A 19,828-nucleotide genomic window follows, 5' to 3' on the forward strand; every position below is an offset into this window, starting at 1 on the left:
TGAGAAAATTAAACAACTGGTTCAAGTTGTTGAGCCATTAGCATTATATATATATATACACACACACAAATAAATGTGTTAAAAAAAAACCATAGCTTATGTTTGGCTCCACGTTATCTTAAATTAAAATTAGATTATTGAGATTGGAAGCAACTGAGGGAGGCTGCAAGTGTTAGATTCTCTGAATCTTACCGTCCAAAATGGCACAAATTATGTTGAAAGTCCCGCTAGGAACTAAATAATTATATAGTACATATGAATATTTAATTATTTGGTATATTTTGTCCCCCATGTACTAACACATAGGTACACTGAAAGGGCTTGCAAATGTTATGGGCATGGAATTTAATTTCCATTTTTTGGCTAACTACTCTGTATGGTTGTAGTGTCTTTGTTCTTATCTACTCTTCTATATGGCTCTATCCGTAACTTATAATTTGACACATCAACAATTTAAAAATGTCGAGAAAATTGAAAATTGTGGTAGGTGTCATTGTTTTTCCAGGTGTCACGTATTGAATAGATGGCATGTATGTGAAGGAACGAGAAAATAACGAATATAGAGGGATTTTTCATTTTTATTCCAAATAAATAGTATAGGTTGAGTATGTATGTATGATGCTTGTTCTGAATTTTTTCTATACTAGATTGCAATTTTGTGACCGTTGCATTATTGGATTAAATTTTTAATTGATCAACTACTTTGAGTAATGGCATAGTCATAACAGATGCAAGTTTATGAATTGATAGCTTAACATTTTTTTTTTTTTGGTGACTGATAGCTTAACATCTGTATCTTTTACCAAGGTTCTAAAAACTGAAATAATTAAAATTTAAAAATTCAATCAAAACATCAACTGAAATTAAATTGAATATAATAAAATATATTTTTTAATATATTTTTAAAAAAAATTATATTTAATTATTTTAAATCAAATAACCATTAAAAATATACTAATGCAACTAATTAATTAATTTTTTTGACTTTTAACTAATTCTTGTCAACCTTTATTTGAACTAAATCAGTTTGATAACCAATTTTCAATTAACCATAATTGAACCGTATGATTCAATCCGGATCTCATAACCATAATCTTTATTCTCATATAAGAGAGAGTCTATAAACTAGTAATTTTATTAAAATTTGGTAAGTATTTAAACAATAAAAAAAAAAAAAATAATTCTATATCATTAGATATAATCTTAAATTATTAAAAATATTAATAATAATTAATTGATAACAAGAAACTATAAAATTTACTGTTCTTAGCACTCCTCATCATTAAAGTGTTTAATTTGAACAACTTTAAAGTCGTTAGTTTCTTTAATATGAGTAAAAGATAGTATGATTCATATTTAATATAAGATTATAGGGGGGGAAATAGATATCATTATTAATATTATTTAAAGAAGTGGTAAGAGTATGATGAGATTCTTATGAGAGTATGTAATTTCTTCCCAAAAGCATAGGAATACTTCATCTTCATCCATTCCATTTTTTCTAATGGTATAAACTAAAACATACACAGCACCGTTACAAAAATTTGCAAGTATAAGCTTCTTGATTAAGATGTTTAACATGAATGGGGGTTTGATAAATTAAAAATATAGTCTCTCCCTTCGATAAGTAGCTTAGCTCAAAATTTTCCTAATAATTAAATTTTTGATTGAGCATCTATATATTGGTAGGGAAAGTATGAGGAGCCAATGAAATATTTATACAATGTGTACAATGGAGGTTTATGGAGTATTAGAGATATAATTATTAGTGTTATATTTTCTCATTAGCTGAAGCTTTTGGGATGAGTGGTATCACGACATGGTATTAAAGCGCTAGATCCGAAAGGTCAAGAGTTCGATTCTTGGTGAACCCAAAAATTAAACTAATTTTTCGAGAAGATGTTTATTATCCCTTGTACTCGGATGTCCATTGTCTCCCTAGCGGGATCCATATTGATAATGTTAACCACCTCTGAGACTGAGCATTATTTTACACTACTTTTAAAGCTGAGCACCCATTTTAAGAGACAATACATTATTCACTAATTAATGTTATCGTCCAAACCTTACTTTTCGCTTTTCAGAGGGCGTGTATGTGATTCGTAAGAACTTGTATAATGCAAGAACTTTTAGAAAAATAAAATCGTAACATGCCAACCACGCTTCTCCTTAAGGTTTGTTGAATTCTGATAACAATCAACAAAGAAAAGTTACATGATGCTCTAAAATAACCGTCAGAATAAAAGTATATGCTATATTAGAAAAAAATACAAATAAGTTTCTAATTATTGTTTTTAAGAAACACATTAATTCCTAACTAAATTTAAATACTTATAAATCTTTAATCATTGAAAAGCAATACATATAAATTTTTCTGTTGACTGATAAACAATTTCTCTCTCTTTTTTAATAGTAAAAAACTTATTTATAATTAAATTTTGTAAATAGCTTGATTGTAGTTGCGACAGAAAGTTAGAAACTTAATTATTATTTTTTAATTATTGTACAAACTGATAAAACTGTGGCAATATATATATACTACGGTAATTATTGCATAAGTATTGTTAAAATTAAAATGATATTTTTTTATATTTTGATCACATTTTTTTAGCAACACTTTTAAAAAAACATTATTAAATAATACAAAAGCGATACTTTAATTTTAGCAACACACAGTAATCATTTTTTTTTCGATTATTGTTAGAAATTTCAACCCAAAAAGAAAGATTGTTTAGACAAATTACAAATAATTCATAATCTCAAAAAGACTATCTCCTAAGTACCTATTATACTTAATCACCTAAAGAGATATTTTCTTCGAACAATCCACGTAATCATTTCATTAATCTCTGTAATGTCTCTTCGGCATTGCCATCAAGACACTAGAAGACTAATTATATATGTAAAATTATAACTGCTAAATCATATACAACTCACATTACTAATTATACCAGTTCGCACAGAATTCATCACTATCTTTTGCTATTTGTCTCCAGTTCTCAATCAAAGAAAATTTCTTGGGCTTTGTCAATATAAATTCAATGTTTCTAACTTCTTGCAGCAAATTCCTTAGCCTGTTTCTTTCAAAGTTTTGTGTCCAGCAACTCCTAGTATCCTCCCTTTGCCATTTGATAATATTTTCTTCTACAGTTCTTATTACAAGTTCCTTAAGTTGTCCTAATGATTCTTCAATAATAAATTGTACAACAACTTTAACATTATGGACAACTGCCATTAACCTGTTACCTGCACATATTAGTTCACTTACAATGGCCAGCAACTTGTTATTAGTACCAAAAACATATCCGGACTACTGTATATCTCTGTTTTTCTGGAATAAATTCAATACATAACCACCACTATAGTTTATGAGCCGATTGTGGTATACGAAGAGAAAGAGTTGGACTCGCTTGATTTTTTGTACACACAAACCTCTTATTTTGAATCTTTTTCCACTCCTTCCAATGACTCATTATCTCCTTGCATGCCTACTCTTCCTTCGTTTCTTTCAACTCGAAGACTCTACGATTTCTAATTCTCCATGTCACTCATATAATTGCAAAGAAGAGATTAACCCATTTTCTAAACCCATGGCCATACCCTTTTGTGCACACCAAGCTTCAAAAAACTCTCTAATACTACTCGGACTTACCCACACCACACCCCCAACATTAAAGCTAAACACCACAACTTGTAAATGAATTTACAATGCACAAACAAGTGATTCTCAACCTCTTCATCCACATTACACAGCATACATTTAGATTCATCTGTACTTATAATATTAATTCTAGCTAGCCTTTCTTTGGTATTTAGTTTACCAAGTAAAGCAAACCATCCCCTCATCTCCACTCTAGGTGGTACCATTCCTCTCCAAATGTTGCCAAAAAATGTCTTGATTCTGCCACCCCCAGCTTTTCTTCCATGGCGGTACTAATTAGCGATTTCACCGAAAAGCACCCATCCTCAGAAAGAGACCAGATAGTATCATTTTTAGTACCTGCATTAAGGATAACATTATGTAAAATAGTGTGTAATTCCTCACAGTGTTTACTCTCTCACTCAAAGAAACGCCTTCTCCATAAAAGGTTCCAGTTCCAACATAGACTATCCCAAAAGCCACAATTTAAGATCAGCTCAGATTTTTACAAAGAAATAGAATACAACCTTGGAAACTTATTTTTCAGATACTGTCCGCGCGCCCAGACATCTTCCCAAAATTTTGTTTTGCCTCAATTTCCCACACACATTCTGAAGCCTTTCATTGGTATTTCTTTAAAAAAAATTATCTTCATTTACCACTTGTATAATATCTCTCCATGGTCCATTCGATTTTGGCAAATCACTCTCCAACACATGGTTATTCAGATGTCCCTTATTACAAGAGATGACAATCTTTTTCCATAGTGGTTTATCTTCCTTTGCAAACCTCCACCACCATTTGAACAATAATGCCGCATTCTTGATTGTGATATCACCCACTCCCAAATTGCCAAACTCCTTTGGTTTTTGAATGTCACACCACTTTATTGTTGGCATCTTCTTCCTTCTATCTTTGGAATCCCAGAAAAAGTCTAATTGAAGAGAGATGATCTTTTTCGCCACCGTCTTTGGTAGTTTGAACAAACTCAGATAAAAAAGCAGTAGGTTATTGACCACCGCTCTTATCATAGTTATCTTCCCTGCCCTTGATAATAAGCCTGATTTCCACTTACTTAATTTCTTCTCAATTTTGTCTAATACTGGTTTTCATGTTTCAATTCTTCTCGGATTAGCCCCTAGTTGAATCCCCAAATTCTTCATTGGTAGACAACTTACCGGACATTTCAATTCTTGGGATAGATATCTTGATTTCGAGTCTAAAATATTTATTGGAATAAGTACTGACTTTTGATAATTGATTATTAATCCTGACATGATACCAAAACACGCCAGAATTCTCTTGTGGTTCTTCAAGGTTCCCTTGTCCGGCGCACAAAATAGGATAGTATCATCAGTAAATTGGAGATAGGAAAGCGGTATTTTATCTTTACCCACCTCCAATCCCTTGATGAAACATTTTTCCTTTGCTAACTCTAACATCCGATTCAACACTTCAGCCACTAATATAAAAAGAAAATGTGATATTGGATCACCTTGTCTGAGTCCTCTCTTCATCGGAAAAGGATCCGACGGTGAACCATTGATGATAATTGACATAGCAGCAGTTTTGAGAAGTCCTTGTATCCATCCTCTCCAAACTACTCCAAACCCCATTTTTTCCAAGATGTGATATAAAAATGACCACCTTACCATGTCATATGCTTTTTTGAAGTCCAGCTTCACAATTACTCCATTTTTCTTTTTTTTTTCAGCCATGCTACTGTTTCACATGCGATGAGAGCACCATCCAAGATTTGCCTGTCCTAAATAAATGCTGATTGAACCTCCCCCACCAAACAATTCATAACTCCCTTCATTCTCTTGACCAGAATTTTTGATATGACTTTGTAGATACTTCCAATCATACTAATTGGCCTGTAGTCTTTCATCTCTGAAGGCACATCCACTTTTGAAGCCAAGGTTACCAATGTCATGTTGAGATTCTTTGGGAGGTAGCTTGTTCTGAAAAAGTTCAGCACGGCTTCACTAAACTCGACCCCGATAATATTCCACATGTTCTTGATGAAGAACATATTAAATCCATCAGGACCAGGAGCCTTAGTGGATCCACAACTCCACACCGCCTCTTTAATTTCATCAAGAGTTGGCATTTTCTTCATTTCTCGCGCTTGCTCCCATGATATCTTATTCAACAACCCATCTTGAATGATAATTTCCTAAGCTTTCTCTTGTGAATATAAGTTTTTATAGAATCTCCTGGCCTCTTGCTTTATTCTCCTAGGGTTCCTTATAGCTCTGTTTCTAATTTTAAGTTCAAAAACCAGCTTTCTCCTGTTTCTAATGGTTGCCACAGTATGGAAGTATTTCGTATTTTTATCTATGTTTTGAATATATTTGTCTTTGGACATTTGTCTTCAGTACTCACCTTTTTTCTTGTACTATAATTCTAGTTGACATTCCAGCGCCTTCCTTCTTGCCAAATTCAATTCTAGTTCTGCATTCCTTTCAAAGTTCGAATCCACTCTAGCCATTTCCTCTTCCAACTTCTTAATTCGGTCATCAACATTTCCAAAAATCTCCCTATTCTATTTTCTAATACTTCCTTTTAGTAGTTTCATTTTCTCTTGAATTGGTATGTTGTTGAGCTGGTTTCATTCATTTTCGATCATTGGCATAAATGATGGATGAGAAAACCATATATCCAATGACCAGAAAGGTTTAGGTCCCCAATCAGTGTCATCCACCTTCAAACATAAAGGTACATGATCTGATCTTGAACACTTTATCGCCTCTATTGTAGATTTTGGAAAATTTTGAATCCAGCTCGGATCTACACATATTCTATCAAGACGGCTAGCTTGACTTCCTCTCCTCCAAGTGGATTTTCTTCCATTCAGTGGTAAATCCACAAGGTTCATATCCTGGATCCATTGTTTGAACTCTGACATGCCCACCGCACTACCTCTACCACTATTCCATTCTTCAGTGTTCAATACTTCATTAAAATCCCCTATTACAATACATGGCATCCCACAACTGTTTTTAACATCTACCAATTCCTTCCATAAATTTCGTCTTCCCACTACTGAGTGATCACCATAAACAACCATAATTGCTAGATCCATTACTAATTGTTTTAGTTTTCCACATACACAGATCCACCTACTCCCCTTTAATCTGTCACTTTCAGCAAAAGCTTCCGTATCCCACACACAGAGAATACACCCCGCAGATCCAGTTACATCTATCTTATCCCAGCCAAAATCTCCTTGACCCCACATCTTATTAACGCAGCTAACAGATATAATAGAAGACTTCGTTTCTACCATTCCAAAAAACCATGGACAAAAATTTCGAATAAACTCCTTCACACACCCCATTTTTCCTTTTCCCCTAATACCTCTACAATTCCAAAACAGAATCATTTTAAAAGGTTAACAACACCAACCTGGCTAGTAGCTCGCTTCTTTTTTCCTCTACTTCTTATCTTGACCTCAATGTCTTCTATTATGTTCTTACCTCTGATTTCTCTTCTCAACTGTTCAATTGTTTTTTGTTCTTCACTACAATCCAGCTTTAATTGAAATCCTATCTTCCATGCCTTCCTTGCTTCATTTTCCGTATCTTCATCTTCCACATCTTTGTCTTCACTAAACACTTCTTCATCAGATTGTCCACCGGGATCATTATAACTACCGTTGCATTAGTAGAAGCCACTATATATTAGTTTTAATGCATTGATAGTATAAAATATTTTACGCAGTTGTTCAATCGTATTCATTTTTTTAGATAACTATTTACATTATCTATTCTTAATATATAAAAGTAGGTACATAGGATTACCCACATTACTTCTAAGTTATTTCTCTTCTTCTACTTACGCTATGTTAGCACTATCGTTTACTTGGCAAAATTTTAGAACCCATCACTCAAATCTTGCCAAATCAACTTTTATTTTCAAATAAAATAAACACAAAAAACAAAACCAACAACTTAACTTTTTTCAAAAAACTTTGAAAACCAAAGAGCTTATTACCTTTCTCATACTTCTCTAAACCCTCTTCCTCTTGGCACTTCTTCCTTACCAAGATCCTATTTCCTCCATCCACTTCCGGTCCCATGAGCCATTATTTTTTTCTCAAAACAAATTGTCCATCGCGATGTTCATCCCCGACGGAGCCGCATTGCATAAATTGTAGAAACCAGGGCAAACTATATTCCTCCTGTTGCAGTTTTTCTGCTGGAGCTTGATTCTGTGTCTCAGACCAACGTCACCATTCGGCATCGCCAACGTAGTAAATTCGTCCCAGGTATCTTCCTAAAGATTTTCGACTTTGCCATTTATTCTTCTCATTCTGTTGTTCAATATCATTTTCAATAGTCCTATTTATTTGTTATAAATAATATTTTAATTGTGAACTCATTGCAAGTAGCACAGATTTTTCCTCTTTTTTAAACAGTTCTGTTTGACCGTCACAACCAAAATTAATGTGCTTTCACAATTTACATTTATGTGTTCTTCTTTTTCAAATTATTATTCCACATGTACAGTATTGCTTCCATAATTTACTTGGAATGGATTATCATTTTTTGACCATGTCTTATTCTCTTTGTTGTAGAGGGATTTGCAGTGGTAATGATAGATGAGAAGAGTTAATACCCAAAATTGCTAGATTAAAGAGGCAGAGAGCAATCCTTTCAAAGAAAGGAAGACAAGAAGATATGTGCCTCCAACATATGATTATGCAGCTTGATTTGTTTAACATAATTTTTATTACACATTCCTTATTTTATTATAAATTGATTCATAAGGTGATTTTGATGCTTATTTTGAAAATGTAGAAACACAATTATTTGAAACACTTATATCTATCCAATTTAGACAAGCAATGATGAGGAGAAAGCAATATCTTCGGTCAAAGAGGAGTGCCAATTTACCTTCCACTTCAGGTTAGTACAAAAGATGAAAATCAACCAATCACTATTTAGTAAAATGTTTTAAAAAAATTAAAACAAAAAACTCTTATCTATTATTATTCAATTGAAACATCAAGTACTAATTAAATGCAATAAACTACATTAAAAGTGTCATAATAATAATAATTATAAAAAATTTCAGTTACAAATATTTAAATTCTACAACTTATACATATTAAAACTCTTACTACTCTTCATTTTTTAATCTCTCATACTAATTATCAAAAATTTCTTAAATTTAATGTAACATTTTTTTTATGTTTTTCATTCTCATTCATTTATTCTTTTAATTATTTACAAACAAAAAAAACTGCAGAAAAGACAAAGAGTAGCCATTAATGCAAATCGAAAAATAAAAAAAAAGGAAGAAAAATACAGTTTTATATAACTCTAATATAAATAACTTATGTCTTTTTTAAAAATAAATAAATTCAAAATCTATTTATAACATGTTCTTTAAAATATTTTTAATATAATATTTATTAAAATATACTATATAGTATAAATAATCTACTTCTCTATGCATTGCGCGGGTCTCATTCTAATTAATATAAAAGATATTTATTTTTATTGGCATGGAATGTCATCAGATATATGTATAAACTATTTTATACTGATAATGCATTAAAATACATCAAAATTAAATTTATATATATGCCTATAAAAATAAATTACAAAAGAGAATTCCTAACTTTATCTTAAATTTATATAATTAATTTAAATTAATATTAGAATTTAGTTATTTATTTATACAATTCATAATAAACCACTTAAACTTTATTATATTAAAATAAACATTTACAATGTTTTCTAAATACCTCATAATTATCTTTGTTCTCACTTTCTTAATCAAATCATAGCCTCTTAATTTTTTTCCTTAATTTCTCTTCACAACTAGATTCTAGATATATAATACAAAGATACATAAATACAAGAGAATCTTATTTTCCATGTTTGATTTGATCACAAGAAACATTTGGACGGCCTTAGGAAAATAGTAAAAGTAAAACCAATCATGGTCTAATCATTGTTTTGTAACCTTTTTCAGTTTCCTTTATATAAGATCTATGTCTGATTTTACATATGGTAATGAATTTCAGAAGATTTTACTTTGATTTGGTCGGAATATGGCAAATATTTATATACATTGAAGATTCAGGTTGCTTACGTAGCTCACTAGTCCCAAAAAGAATTAAATAATACATGCAATGATTCTTCCCGCATCTAAATCTTCTCACGAGACTGAAAAAGTTGAACATATCTAATTGTCTGGTGAATTTAAACCGACGGTAGCATGCTTTAGTTTGTTTATATTTGTTTCGTCTAAGATTGAATATATGCACTTCCATAGTTACTTTAATATAATCTTGGGCGGCTATTATATAAGTGGACAATGCAATACCCTCCCATTTGAATATACATAATGTCGGTTAACTTGATTAATATTTTAAACTAAAAGTTTTATCAATAATTATTACTAATGACACCCGATTATGATTGACCAAACAATATATCTTTTAACCTTAGTCGTAAAGATAGATATGTAACAACATGGACTTTAGTATAACTTTACATAATTACCAAACAAACAATATAACTTTACATCAGTAACTCGTAATAAACCTACACCAAGTAAAATTTGGTGCATTCAACTAGTTTCTCTCAATCAAGAAAACAGAAAAGCAGCTGGAAAATCAACCACCAAGCATATCATAAGGGGTCTCAACCTTCATTCAATGTTGATCCTAACTACTTTCTTTGTTCTTCCACTTTGATCGGTTCCTGTTTCATGATTTGATCCAAATCCTCTCCCTCTTCCAGCATTCTCCCAAGATGGAACTGCCCAAACCTGGTTTCTGTTCTGCTCACTACCACTAGAACCTATAACAATCATATGCTCAAAATTTAGGTAACGCTTTATATTCATGTCAAATATTGTATTGATACGAACATGGACACGACACCATTTCAAATTCAGAAAAACAACGAATTCATAAAGTTAGCGAACATAAATGCGACAGATATACATATGTGAGGGAAATTCAGAAACTCAGTTTGCACATTTTGAAGTTTAAGACTTTAAGGGCTAAAGTACATAAGCCTAAAGTTCAGAGGTGAAAAGTGCAATTAACCCTTGCTTCATACAAAAAAGCATACCATATATTCATAAATATAGCTCAAGCTCATCAAACACATGTTTCGAAATAGAGTAACAATTCATGGTCCTAAATTAGGTTCAAACTATTTAGCATCATGATTCTAGCCAGTAATAGCCACATTACAGCAGAGCATACAACATTATAGTAAACATAATTTTCCTAGAGTTTTCAAAACAACAGATATTGAGCTGAAAGAAACTTGATTATATCAACTGGAAGCATACAAAACTTACCCTGGTTTGAGTGGTTTCTATGCACATCAAATCCACTCTTCACACCATGCTCCATATTTTTTCCTTTCCAAGCTTCCTCGAAGCCGGCAAGCTCATCTGCAATGTCAAGAAACAAATACATATATATTCACAAAAGAAAAGCCTCGCTACATGTGAAATTGTCAAATACAGCAGGAACAAACCTTCCTCAAGATTATGCAGTGTCTGTTTGGTGTCAAGCTTGCCGTCCGACCCAAGCTTCCTCAAAAGGGAATGACCCTACATAAGAGACGCAAAGAGTATAGTCTCATTATTTAAAACACTAACAAATTTGTTTGATTTCTTTTCACACAAATGCACATCATAACAACCACATGACACAAAGCTAAACAAGGTTACCCAACTGATGAATTTCAAAACTCTTTGCAAACTCAGTTTTGGAACCTAAACTAGTAAAATTGAAAAAATTTTCCATCAACTTCGGAGTTTGAAATTTAACAATGTGACACTAGTAACTGCAGAATGCATTTTTCTGGCAGTCATATTTACACACCTTATCATGGATTCCTCTGCTTATCCTATGTGAAGCCTCCCCCGTTCTTGTGTCGGCTTCTTTCCTTTCCTCAATTATCGCCTAACTCGCATTAACAGAGATGACATTAGTTCTAAACCATAATCAACGCAACAAACCACCATGCGAGTAAGTTACATACCCCGTCCGTTCCTGTCCTTCTGGTTCTAGTTGAAGTATAATATGCACCATCCACGCCGCCATACGTTACTCTGCTTGTCTGAAAAGAAGCACTGCGAGATTTTGGAGGTTCCACCTTGTAATGATCATTCTTGTAAGTTACATTACTCTTCTTTTTCTCTAATACATAATCAACAAATTAGTAAGTACATGTAAGTGAAACATATATGCAAGTTAAACAAATAAGTCTTGTCCTACTAAGTAACATCGGTTCTATATAACGAAACAAATGATCTATTTCAAAATAACCCTCATACAACCAAAAACACATTGATAAAAGTACTAGACAGATATTGGTAGCAACTAACATAGACAGAATTACTCAAAAATAAGTAAATGCATCTAATTAATGAATATTGAATCATCAAATATTAAATTAAAGGTGTCACTGAAAATACTAATTAATATTATCTTGACAAAAAAGAAGCTACTATAGTGAAACTTCACTGTTTTTGAAACTTCACAGATATATTAAAACAGAGGAAGTATATAATAATATATATAAAATTACCATTATCATCATCATCTGGATGCTCCACAGAAGGTTCCATGGTTGATCTATGAATGTTCTGATCAGGGAAATCACCATTTCCCTCTTCATCATCTGAGCCTAATTCCTTTATGACAACTCCTTTTTCTTTGCTTGGGTTTTGCTGCATTGTGGTTCTATTACTTGGACCAAAAAAGCTATCAAAAGGGTCACTGAAAAAAGGATCATCAAATGGATCTCTGCTTCCAAACACACTTGGCATCATCATCATACTTCTACCGAATCCAAAATCTCCAAACCCATATCTGGATTCAAAAATATTATCTCCAACTTCTCTACCCTTCTTCATACTCATTATAATCTAATCTTCACAATACAAAGCAACAAAAGTCCAAGAAACAAAAATTAAATAAACACAATCACGCAGAAGTTTGTAGCCAAAAAAATTCACCCTTCTGCCACTCCTAATATCTAACATCTAACATCTAACATATATATTCATAAGATAAATATTTTAAACTACACAAATTGCATGTCTGCACGTAATAAATGGTTTGAATAGATTAACACATTGTATAATTCAGTTTAAAATTTCATTTATTTATAATTTTGGATAAACCAATAGGTTATGATCACAAAAACATCAAATTAGATTAAATTAAATATTATACATAGCACGAAATCGAGGATGAAATTATTACCTCAATAGATTGAGTATTAAGATTGAAGGAGGGGAGAAGACAAAGAAGTGAAAAACGGAACAATCTACGCTATTCTGTTGGATTGTAATTTTTTTTTTTTTTAAAGATTTGAAACTGAAGGGAAACAAAAGGGCCAGTTTATATGTTAGAGGCACATCACGGAGAGACTGACACGTGTATTTATTTCATTTCATTTGGCGAAAGCTAGAACCTTCTGGCTCCCTCTCTTTCTTCCTCACCGGGTTCAAATTTTAATACGTAGCTAAACTTGTAGCATGTTCTTGTAAGTTGCAACTTGTAACACGCTGGCAATTAACATTTAATGCATTTTCTTTTTTCTTTCATAATTTTAAATTTGTTCTTTATCAAGTGATTTTTTTTAGTATTAGAATTTAAATTTAGTTTTAATGTATTTATTATGGTGAAAATCTATATGCATTTATTTTCATGTGAAGTTGATATTTAAAAATCATTAAATGATTCAATAAATTTGACTGAATAATTATTTAACGATTTTTAACAATCAACTTCATATTAAGACATCTGTAAGTCTTCACCATTTATTATAATAATATAAAAATTGTTTAAAGTATGATTTAATAGAAAAATAATTAAACTGGAGCGATTTTCTCGAGTGTTGGAATGTTATTTGTAAATAAATGTTGTTGGAATGTTATTTGTAAATAAATGTTAATGTCAACATTTATGGTGAATTCAATTATGGAAGAGTTTTTTACCCCCCCCCCCCCCCAAAAAAAAATTCCAACTGCGTTGTACTTTTGCAATGATTAAAAAATTGTCACGTTTTAATTTTTAAAATAAAATGATGATAGATATTTGTTTATTTTTAATATTACATATTTGAATATTTTATTTTACTTAATAAATATGTTACATTTTTGTTAAAAAATTTCTTCCTCATATTTGTTGCCATTTGATTATACAAAATTAAACTGGATAATTTTCCATTTTCATCGTAATAGCAGATCCAAATTCGCAAGCTTAAAAAACAACGTTTAAAAGTAATAATTTATGTGAATATAAAATGTTAAATATAATAAGAAGACAAACTCGTTAAAATAATAACGACCATTTGAAGGAATTAATACAACCGTTAACCTTTTCCTTCTAAAATCATAATCAAAGATAATCATTACTAAGCTAAAATTCACGGAATTGGATTAGATTTCAAATTTCCAATCAAATATATGAAAGCTAAAGAAAAGAAAATTGCATTACCTGTTGAACATTTCCTAACATTATGAATTAACTAAAAAAAACAACAATGGCTCCCTCTTCAAAACACACCAACAACTTGCACCCCATTGATCTCTCCTTCACTTCAACATTACACAAGCATCCATTTTGAAATGACCCCATTTTTTTTTCTCTAAATAATTGATGCTAAGTGCTTATGCCTATGAATTGCTAGGAGCTCAAATCAGATATACTTTACAAGTTACATCTCTGTTAGAGACAGAAAAGTAGACAAGGGTTGTGGAGTTACCATGTCATTTTGTTACATAATGTGCAAATATATTTAGCTTCTTTCTGTTTTCTTAATAACTATTGGGAATCAAAGTCTGGTTTTGATGGATAATCAAGACCTTGTAGTGCTGGCATTTTTCGTAAATCTTCGTCTGAATATGCAGGGATGAACCAGTATTTCTTGTCCATCCCAAATACCTGATACCAAAGCAAAGAAAAAACAGAATTTAGCTTCAACTCACTACATATTGTTTAAGAGCTCTCTACAAAGAACTTTCTATTGAGGAATAAGCGCACTGCACAACTGTTGAGGAACTTTCTACAAAGAACTTTCTGGGTGGATAATCAAGAAGAAAAATATCATGGTATAAACATGGGATTAGAACATATTCAGCATACTTACAAAGGACGCAACTTAATCAGAAGCAGAAGTGGAAGCAACAAATAAAATAAGACAAGGCTGACATATTTGTTTTCGCTCTTGTAGAGCCCCAAATCGATGAGTTTGACAAAAGCTTCCTACATTACTTTTTGCCTAAAGCATGGTTTTGGGATTCTAAAAGCAAAGTCGAACATGTTATAAGTTCCAATGGTATTTAGCACTGCTACTTAGGACCCAAAAAAAGCTACAACAATCATTTGTAGTTACCATAGTAAGGATATTAACAACATTTATGCCAGATTTTAATGCAGCGGGTACTGAATAAAGAACATCTAATGATGAAAATATACTTAGAAGAAAGAATTCTGAATATAATATCACACACAAACCTGTTCAAAATTTTTTCGACGACCAAGATCATAACGCCATTTTGGAGTTGTTTTCTTCTCATATGCCTGCTCACAACAAGAAATAAAGTTCTGTCAGCTACATAACCCAACTTTCATACATCAAAAAAGAAAGAAAAGCGTATGAAAGACTTATATATATCACAACCCACATAAAATAAACAATATTAATTAATAAAATAAAAGGATCTACATTCATACAGCACAAGGATCTACTTTCCCAAATCCAAGAAGCAAAATGCAAAAGAGAGAGTTTACCTCAATAGTTGTTGTATTAGCAGCCACCAATGATATGTGCATGATTAGAAATCCCATGACACTCAATGCGAAGGCCAGATTCAAAACTGCAGTTAATCCAGCGTTATAAAAGTTCACAGATGGAACGTAAAACAAAAGCAGTGTTTTGAAACCCTACCAAAAGCAAGAAAAGTTGTAGCAAGAGATCCAGGTGTTCCAGGAATTTCTCCATCACTAAAGAACGCTATGAAATGTGGCAGTAGGCATGCAGTCACAAGACTTGTCTCAAGAAATGTATAGAACTGCACCAGTAATTGACCCGATGAATTAACCATGATGTGCATTTTGCAATTTAAGCCACAAATAAAGAACAAATAAATCCACAACCACTCATGTGAAAAGTACAAAGACAAACTACACGTCAAATGCAAAGTTCATACCGACAGCATACGTAAAGAAACTCACAACTATAACCTTTTTAAAGTATCATTCAATCATTGCCTCAACTGGCGAATTAGCTACAGTTCATGCAGGACAGGACACTTGTATAAACTAAAGCACATAAGCCAGAACTAAAATGACATTTCCATTATCTATCCAGTAGGATTAGACTACAAAACTGAAATTATAAAACGTTCAGCTATTCCAAAGGTAGAAATTAGCCTAAGCCATGAATATAGCAATAAAAGTAACGGTCCCCTTTTAAACGTTAGCCGCTTTGCGTTGTAATAAATATGCTCCGAATTTCAATCCACATCAGTCTAACATTATTGTGCATGAATATCCCCTATGGCAGTCCAGAATAAGAGCAACAATCCAACTTTAATAGCCAAAACTTTTATCTGTTTTAAATTTCAGTGTTATGCAATAGAAAAGGAAATTTCAAAGTAATAAAGGAGGTCAAAGTATAGTGTGTGTTTCTATGTTCTATGCTAGCATAGCTTATGAAAGTGTTAAAGATATCAAAACACCATCCTAGCAAGCCGGAAGCAATAGCTAGATAACAAGATAATAAATAACTCTAGTTAAGGCACCATACCAAGAAAAGGAGGAAATACTTGTAATTTAGAGCACCAACACAGTTAACTACCCAGACGCAATGGTGGTCCATCTTCAGCACACATCGTCCACCTAGTAAAAAAAAAAAAAAAAAATGAAAAAGACGTCATCCTGGCTCGGCATTGATGTGTCAGTACAAATATGGAAGATTTTGTCCAAAAACTCACAAACTGAACAATGATGGCATCGAGGCGGCTTGAGCTGGTTGCACTTCCGGCAGTAACGGACACGTTGACCAGAAGGATCAGATTGCAGATTACCAAACTCGGAGGCAACCAATGGATCGTCCTCTCCTCTTTCCTCATCAATTGCAGGCCTCCAGTTTGGAGGCACACTTCCCGGATCCGTAAATACGACAGAAAAGTAACTCCACAACAGCATAATCAACTGCATATCATCAAACAATTTTCAACCACCACATTATTTTTAAGCTAAGATACTTCATTAATCCATCTAACTAACTAAATAAATCAAAACACAAGCTATACACATTTTTGTCAACTTGATGCAGGGTTTCCAAATCAACAGTAAGCTGAAGATATCATACAAATGGGTTCCATTTAATAAAGTAACAAGCATTTTTTATTCCATCCTCTTCCCAAAAAACTCAACTTTTCAGTTTCATCTACCAAACAACACAGTCTAAGCCATTCACTGTACCAACATATCGATCCCTATTCCCTAAGTGACAACCATTTGCTAATTGCAAGTTATAACAAGCTGAGTTTCAAAATTAAATTAGCAAACATCTCATCCTGAGCTAAAAAAAGCTCACATTTTCAATGAGCTTTAGCTCAAATTCAAACAAACACAATTTTGAAGGCAAAAAAGAACAAAAGATGTGGAATTCAGGAATTGAAGTTTACCAAACCATGAAACAAGATCAACACTGCGATGGCAAGAAGACAATCAAGGCCTCCAGCAGACAACACAGGACCGTAATTGGTCAAAACAACAGCATAATAAGTAACACCAACAACCCCAAGAACCAAAAGTATCATGATCGAACCCAAGCCTCTGAGGGCGGTGCAGAACTTGAACACGTTCCAAGCCATTGTAGCTCCAGATCTATGCATAATCGAGGAGCAACAGTCCCACCACGATTCAACACCAAAGATCTTAACTTTCCGATAATCGGAGCCACCCCAGAATCGGAACACGACCCGATAGTGCTCAAAAAAATTATAAAAATAAAAAATCAGCCGCTTTTTTGCACCCAAAAATAACACATCGCGAGAAAGTAGAAACAACGTTGCTCCGACACCAAGAGAATGGGAGCTGTGTTTGTGTCGGTGAGTTTGGTGAATCTAGGGTTTATGGTGAATTGGGGCGAGATTTTCTGTTTTCGGTGAAGAAGATTTGAAGAAAACACACCACAGAGACAGATGCTATTATGAGACGAAAATGGTAAAATTTATTTCTTTTATTTTTGTATTTTCTGTTATTTATTTGTTGGGAATTTATTACAAGGACTGAGGGATTTTTATGTGCTAAAGTTGATCTCTTATTTATTTTGGTGATAAATTAACTATGATGATGATGTTTTTCTCAAACTAATAATATCCATTGTTGTTACCAAAAATGAATAATTAAGAATTCAAAAGTAGAAGCTTTTTACTGTAGTACAAAACAAGATAATATTTTTAACTTTTAAATAATATTAAATAAAAATAACAATTTAAAATTTTCTACTTTATTATTAGGTTTTTTTTTCAGACAATGTTAGTAAGAGCTTATAATAAAGTGATTAGTTGTTTAGTAATATTAATTAGAAAAAATATAGGTAAACAATGAAAATATTAAACAATGTAAACAATGATATATCGAATGTTCATTTTACTAGTGTACAGATGGTTATTTTAATATTAAAATTTAAAAAATTAATTTAGAGGTGTAATGTATTTTAATTTAATTGATAGTTGTTTATATTGTTCAACAAAATTATTGTCTCCTAACACTCCCCTATTAATTATATCATTGGTATCTAGTAGTGGTTGTTGATAACTAATAATCAGTGACGGAATACCTAATTAGTTAATTACGGCTTCATTTTGGTCAAAGAATCTAGAAGGAGACTTGGATAGAATTACATTACTTGAAGTACTCAAAATTATATGACAAATTGAAATTTTCAAAGCAGTGTGGAAAGTGACCAAGGAGTTTTTCATTGGGAAAAACCGTATCATAGTGTATTTTTGGGAGATAATAGCTTAGATGGGTTCATATTCACCATCTTATTAAAGTTGGGACATTTTTTCAAATTTAATGTGTGTTTTAGAGGTATTAAAAAGCCTTAAAAGGTACTTTAATCTCTAAGTATTTTAAAATAGAGTATAAAATTTTTTTTCTCAAAGATTAGAGTAAGTCTTAAATTTATTTTTAATACTTTAATCGTTTTATTTATATTTCTAACATTTTAAAATCATATCAATATTATCCTTTAACTGAATATAAACAGAAACATCAAAATGCGACTCTAAAAAATGTATCCGTCACATAACTCTCCAAACTTAAACCCTCATAAGAGAATAACCTTCTTTTAAATTATGAGTTTATTATGATGGATATTTGACATTCAAAATTTAGATTTAGTATAAATAGAAAATAATAAATTCTTATGTTAATTAGGTCAAAATCTAAATCATAACGAATTCATTTCAACTAAGCAATACAATTGAGAAGAAAAGAACTTAAAATATATCTTCTATATTCTTTTCAGATTTACTTCAATTAGCATATGCATATGTTCTTATTATCCGATCCGAAGGCAAAAAAAAGGAGGAATAAATGTGATTGAAACCTATGTATTCTGAAATGTTCATGAACTTTTTCCTCACAATATATCTCACCACTCCCTTCTTCTGAATTATTATCATGTTTTGTTTTTTCTTTTGTGTTTTTCTCTCTCATTTGATCTTTGTTTATTCTGTTTTCTGTATGCTACTCAATTCAGTACAATTTTAAAGAAAGATATGATTTGATAAAATTCACAAAGATAATACAAAAAGTCAGTCTCTACGTTCATCTTTGCATTGGTCCTGATCTATGATAAATAAAATTTCGAGTACTTTTATTTTTCACTACTATTTTTATAATTTTTAATTTAATTTAATCTATTATTTTTTAGTTGTATATAGAGGATTTCTCGTGTGATTGAAGTATGTTCTAGGAATAAGCTTTAAAATAGACAATAAATCTTTTAAAGTGTGCCACATAATTAAATTCAACATTTTTTTTGGTTCTAATGAATTAAACCAATTGAGAACTTGATTTGCAAAGAACAATACAAGAATTTTTCAGAAGAATGTAGGAAAAAATGTTTGCTTCTTTAGCTGCTTTTGAGAGACCTAGACATGGAGCTT

At 31.8% G+C, this 19,828-nt stretch overlaps 2 protein-coding genes across 3 annotated transcripts; both read right to left on the reverse strand.

Moving 5' to 3' along the window:
• Window positions 1–10,064: 10,064 nt before the first annotated feature.
• On the reverse strand, window positions 10,065–13,009 carry LOC130961613 (uncharacterized). Of its 2 annotated transcripts, none has more exons than XM_057887578.1 (7): window positions 12,894–13,009; window positions 12,214–12,553; window positions 11,665–11,822; window positions 11,505–11,585; window positions 11,155–11,230; window positions 10,973–11,068; window positions 10,065–10,461 (listed from the first exon to the last, which is right to left on the reverse strand). In XM_057887578.1, the coding sequence occupies exons 2-7, from the start codon at window positions 12,545–12,547 to the stop codon at window positions 10,310–10,312; spliced, it is 897 nt and encodes a 298-aa protein (XP_057743561.1). In that variant the 5' UTR covers window positions 12,548–12,553; window positions 12,894–13,009; the 3' UTR covers window positions 10,065–10,309. The 2 variants fall into 2 exon arrangements, with proteins under 2 accessions (XP_057743561.1, XP_057743560.1); XM_057887577.1 differs by having other exon boundaries at window positions 12,214–12,558; window positions 12,894–13,008.
• A 958-nt stretch (window positions 13,010–13,967) lies between these two features.
• On the reverse strand, window positions 13,968–17,922 carry LOC130957464 (probable protein S-acyltransferase 14). Its single transcript, XM_057884324.1, has 7 exons — window positions 17,333–17,922; window positions 16,634–16,853; window positions 16,447–16,538; window positions 15,586–15,709; window positions 15,429–15,514; window positions 15,153–15,218; window positions 13,968–14,579 (listed from the first exon to the last, which is right to left on the reverse strand). Exons 1-7 carry the CDS (start codon window positions 17,540–17,542, stop codon window positions 14,460–14,462), a joined length of 918 nt encoding a protein of 305 aa, XP_057740307.1. The 5' UTR covers window positions 17,543–17,922; the 3' UTR covers window positions 13,968–14,459.
• Window positions 17,923–19,828: the final 1,906 nt, after the last annotated feature.

This window comes from Arachis stenosperma, chromosome 2, assembly GCF_014773155.1.
Source record: "Arachis stenosperma cultivar V10309 chromosome 2, arast.V10309.gnm1.PFL2, whole genome shotgun sequence".
In the NCBI taxonomy this organism is placed as follows: domain Eukaryota; kingdom Viridiplantae; phylum Streptophyta; class Magnoliopsida; order Fabales; family Fabaceae; genus Arachis; species Arachis stenosperma.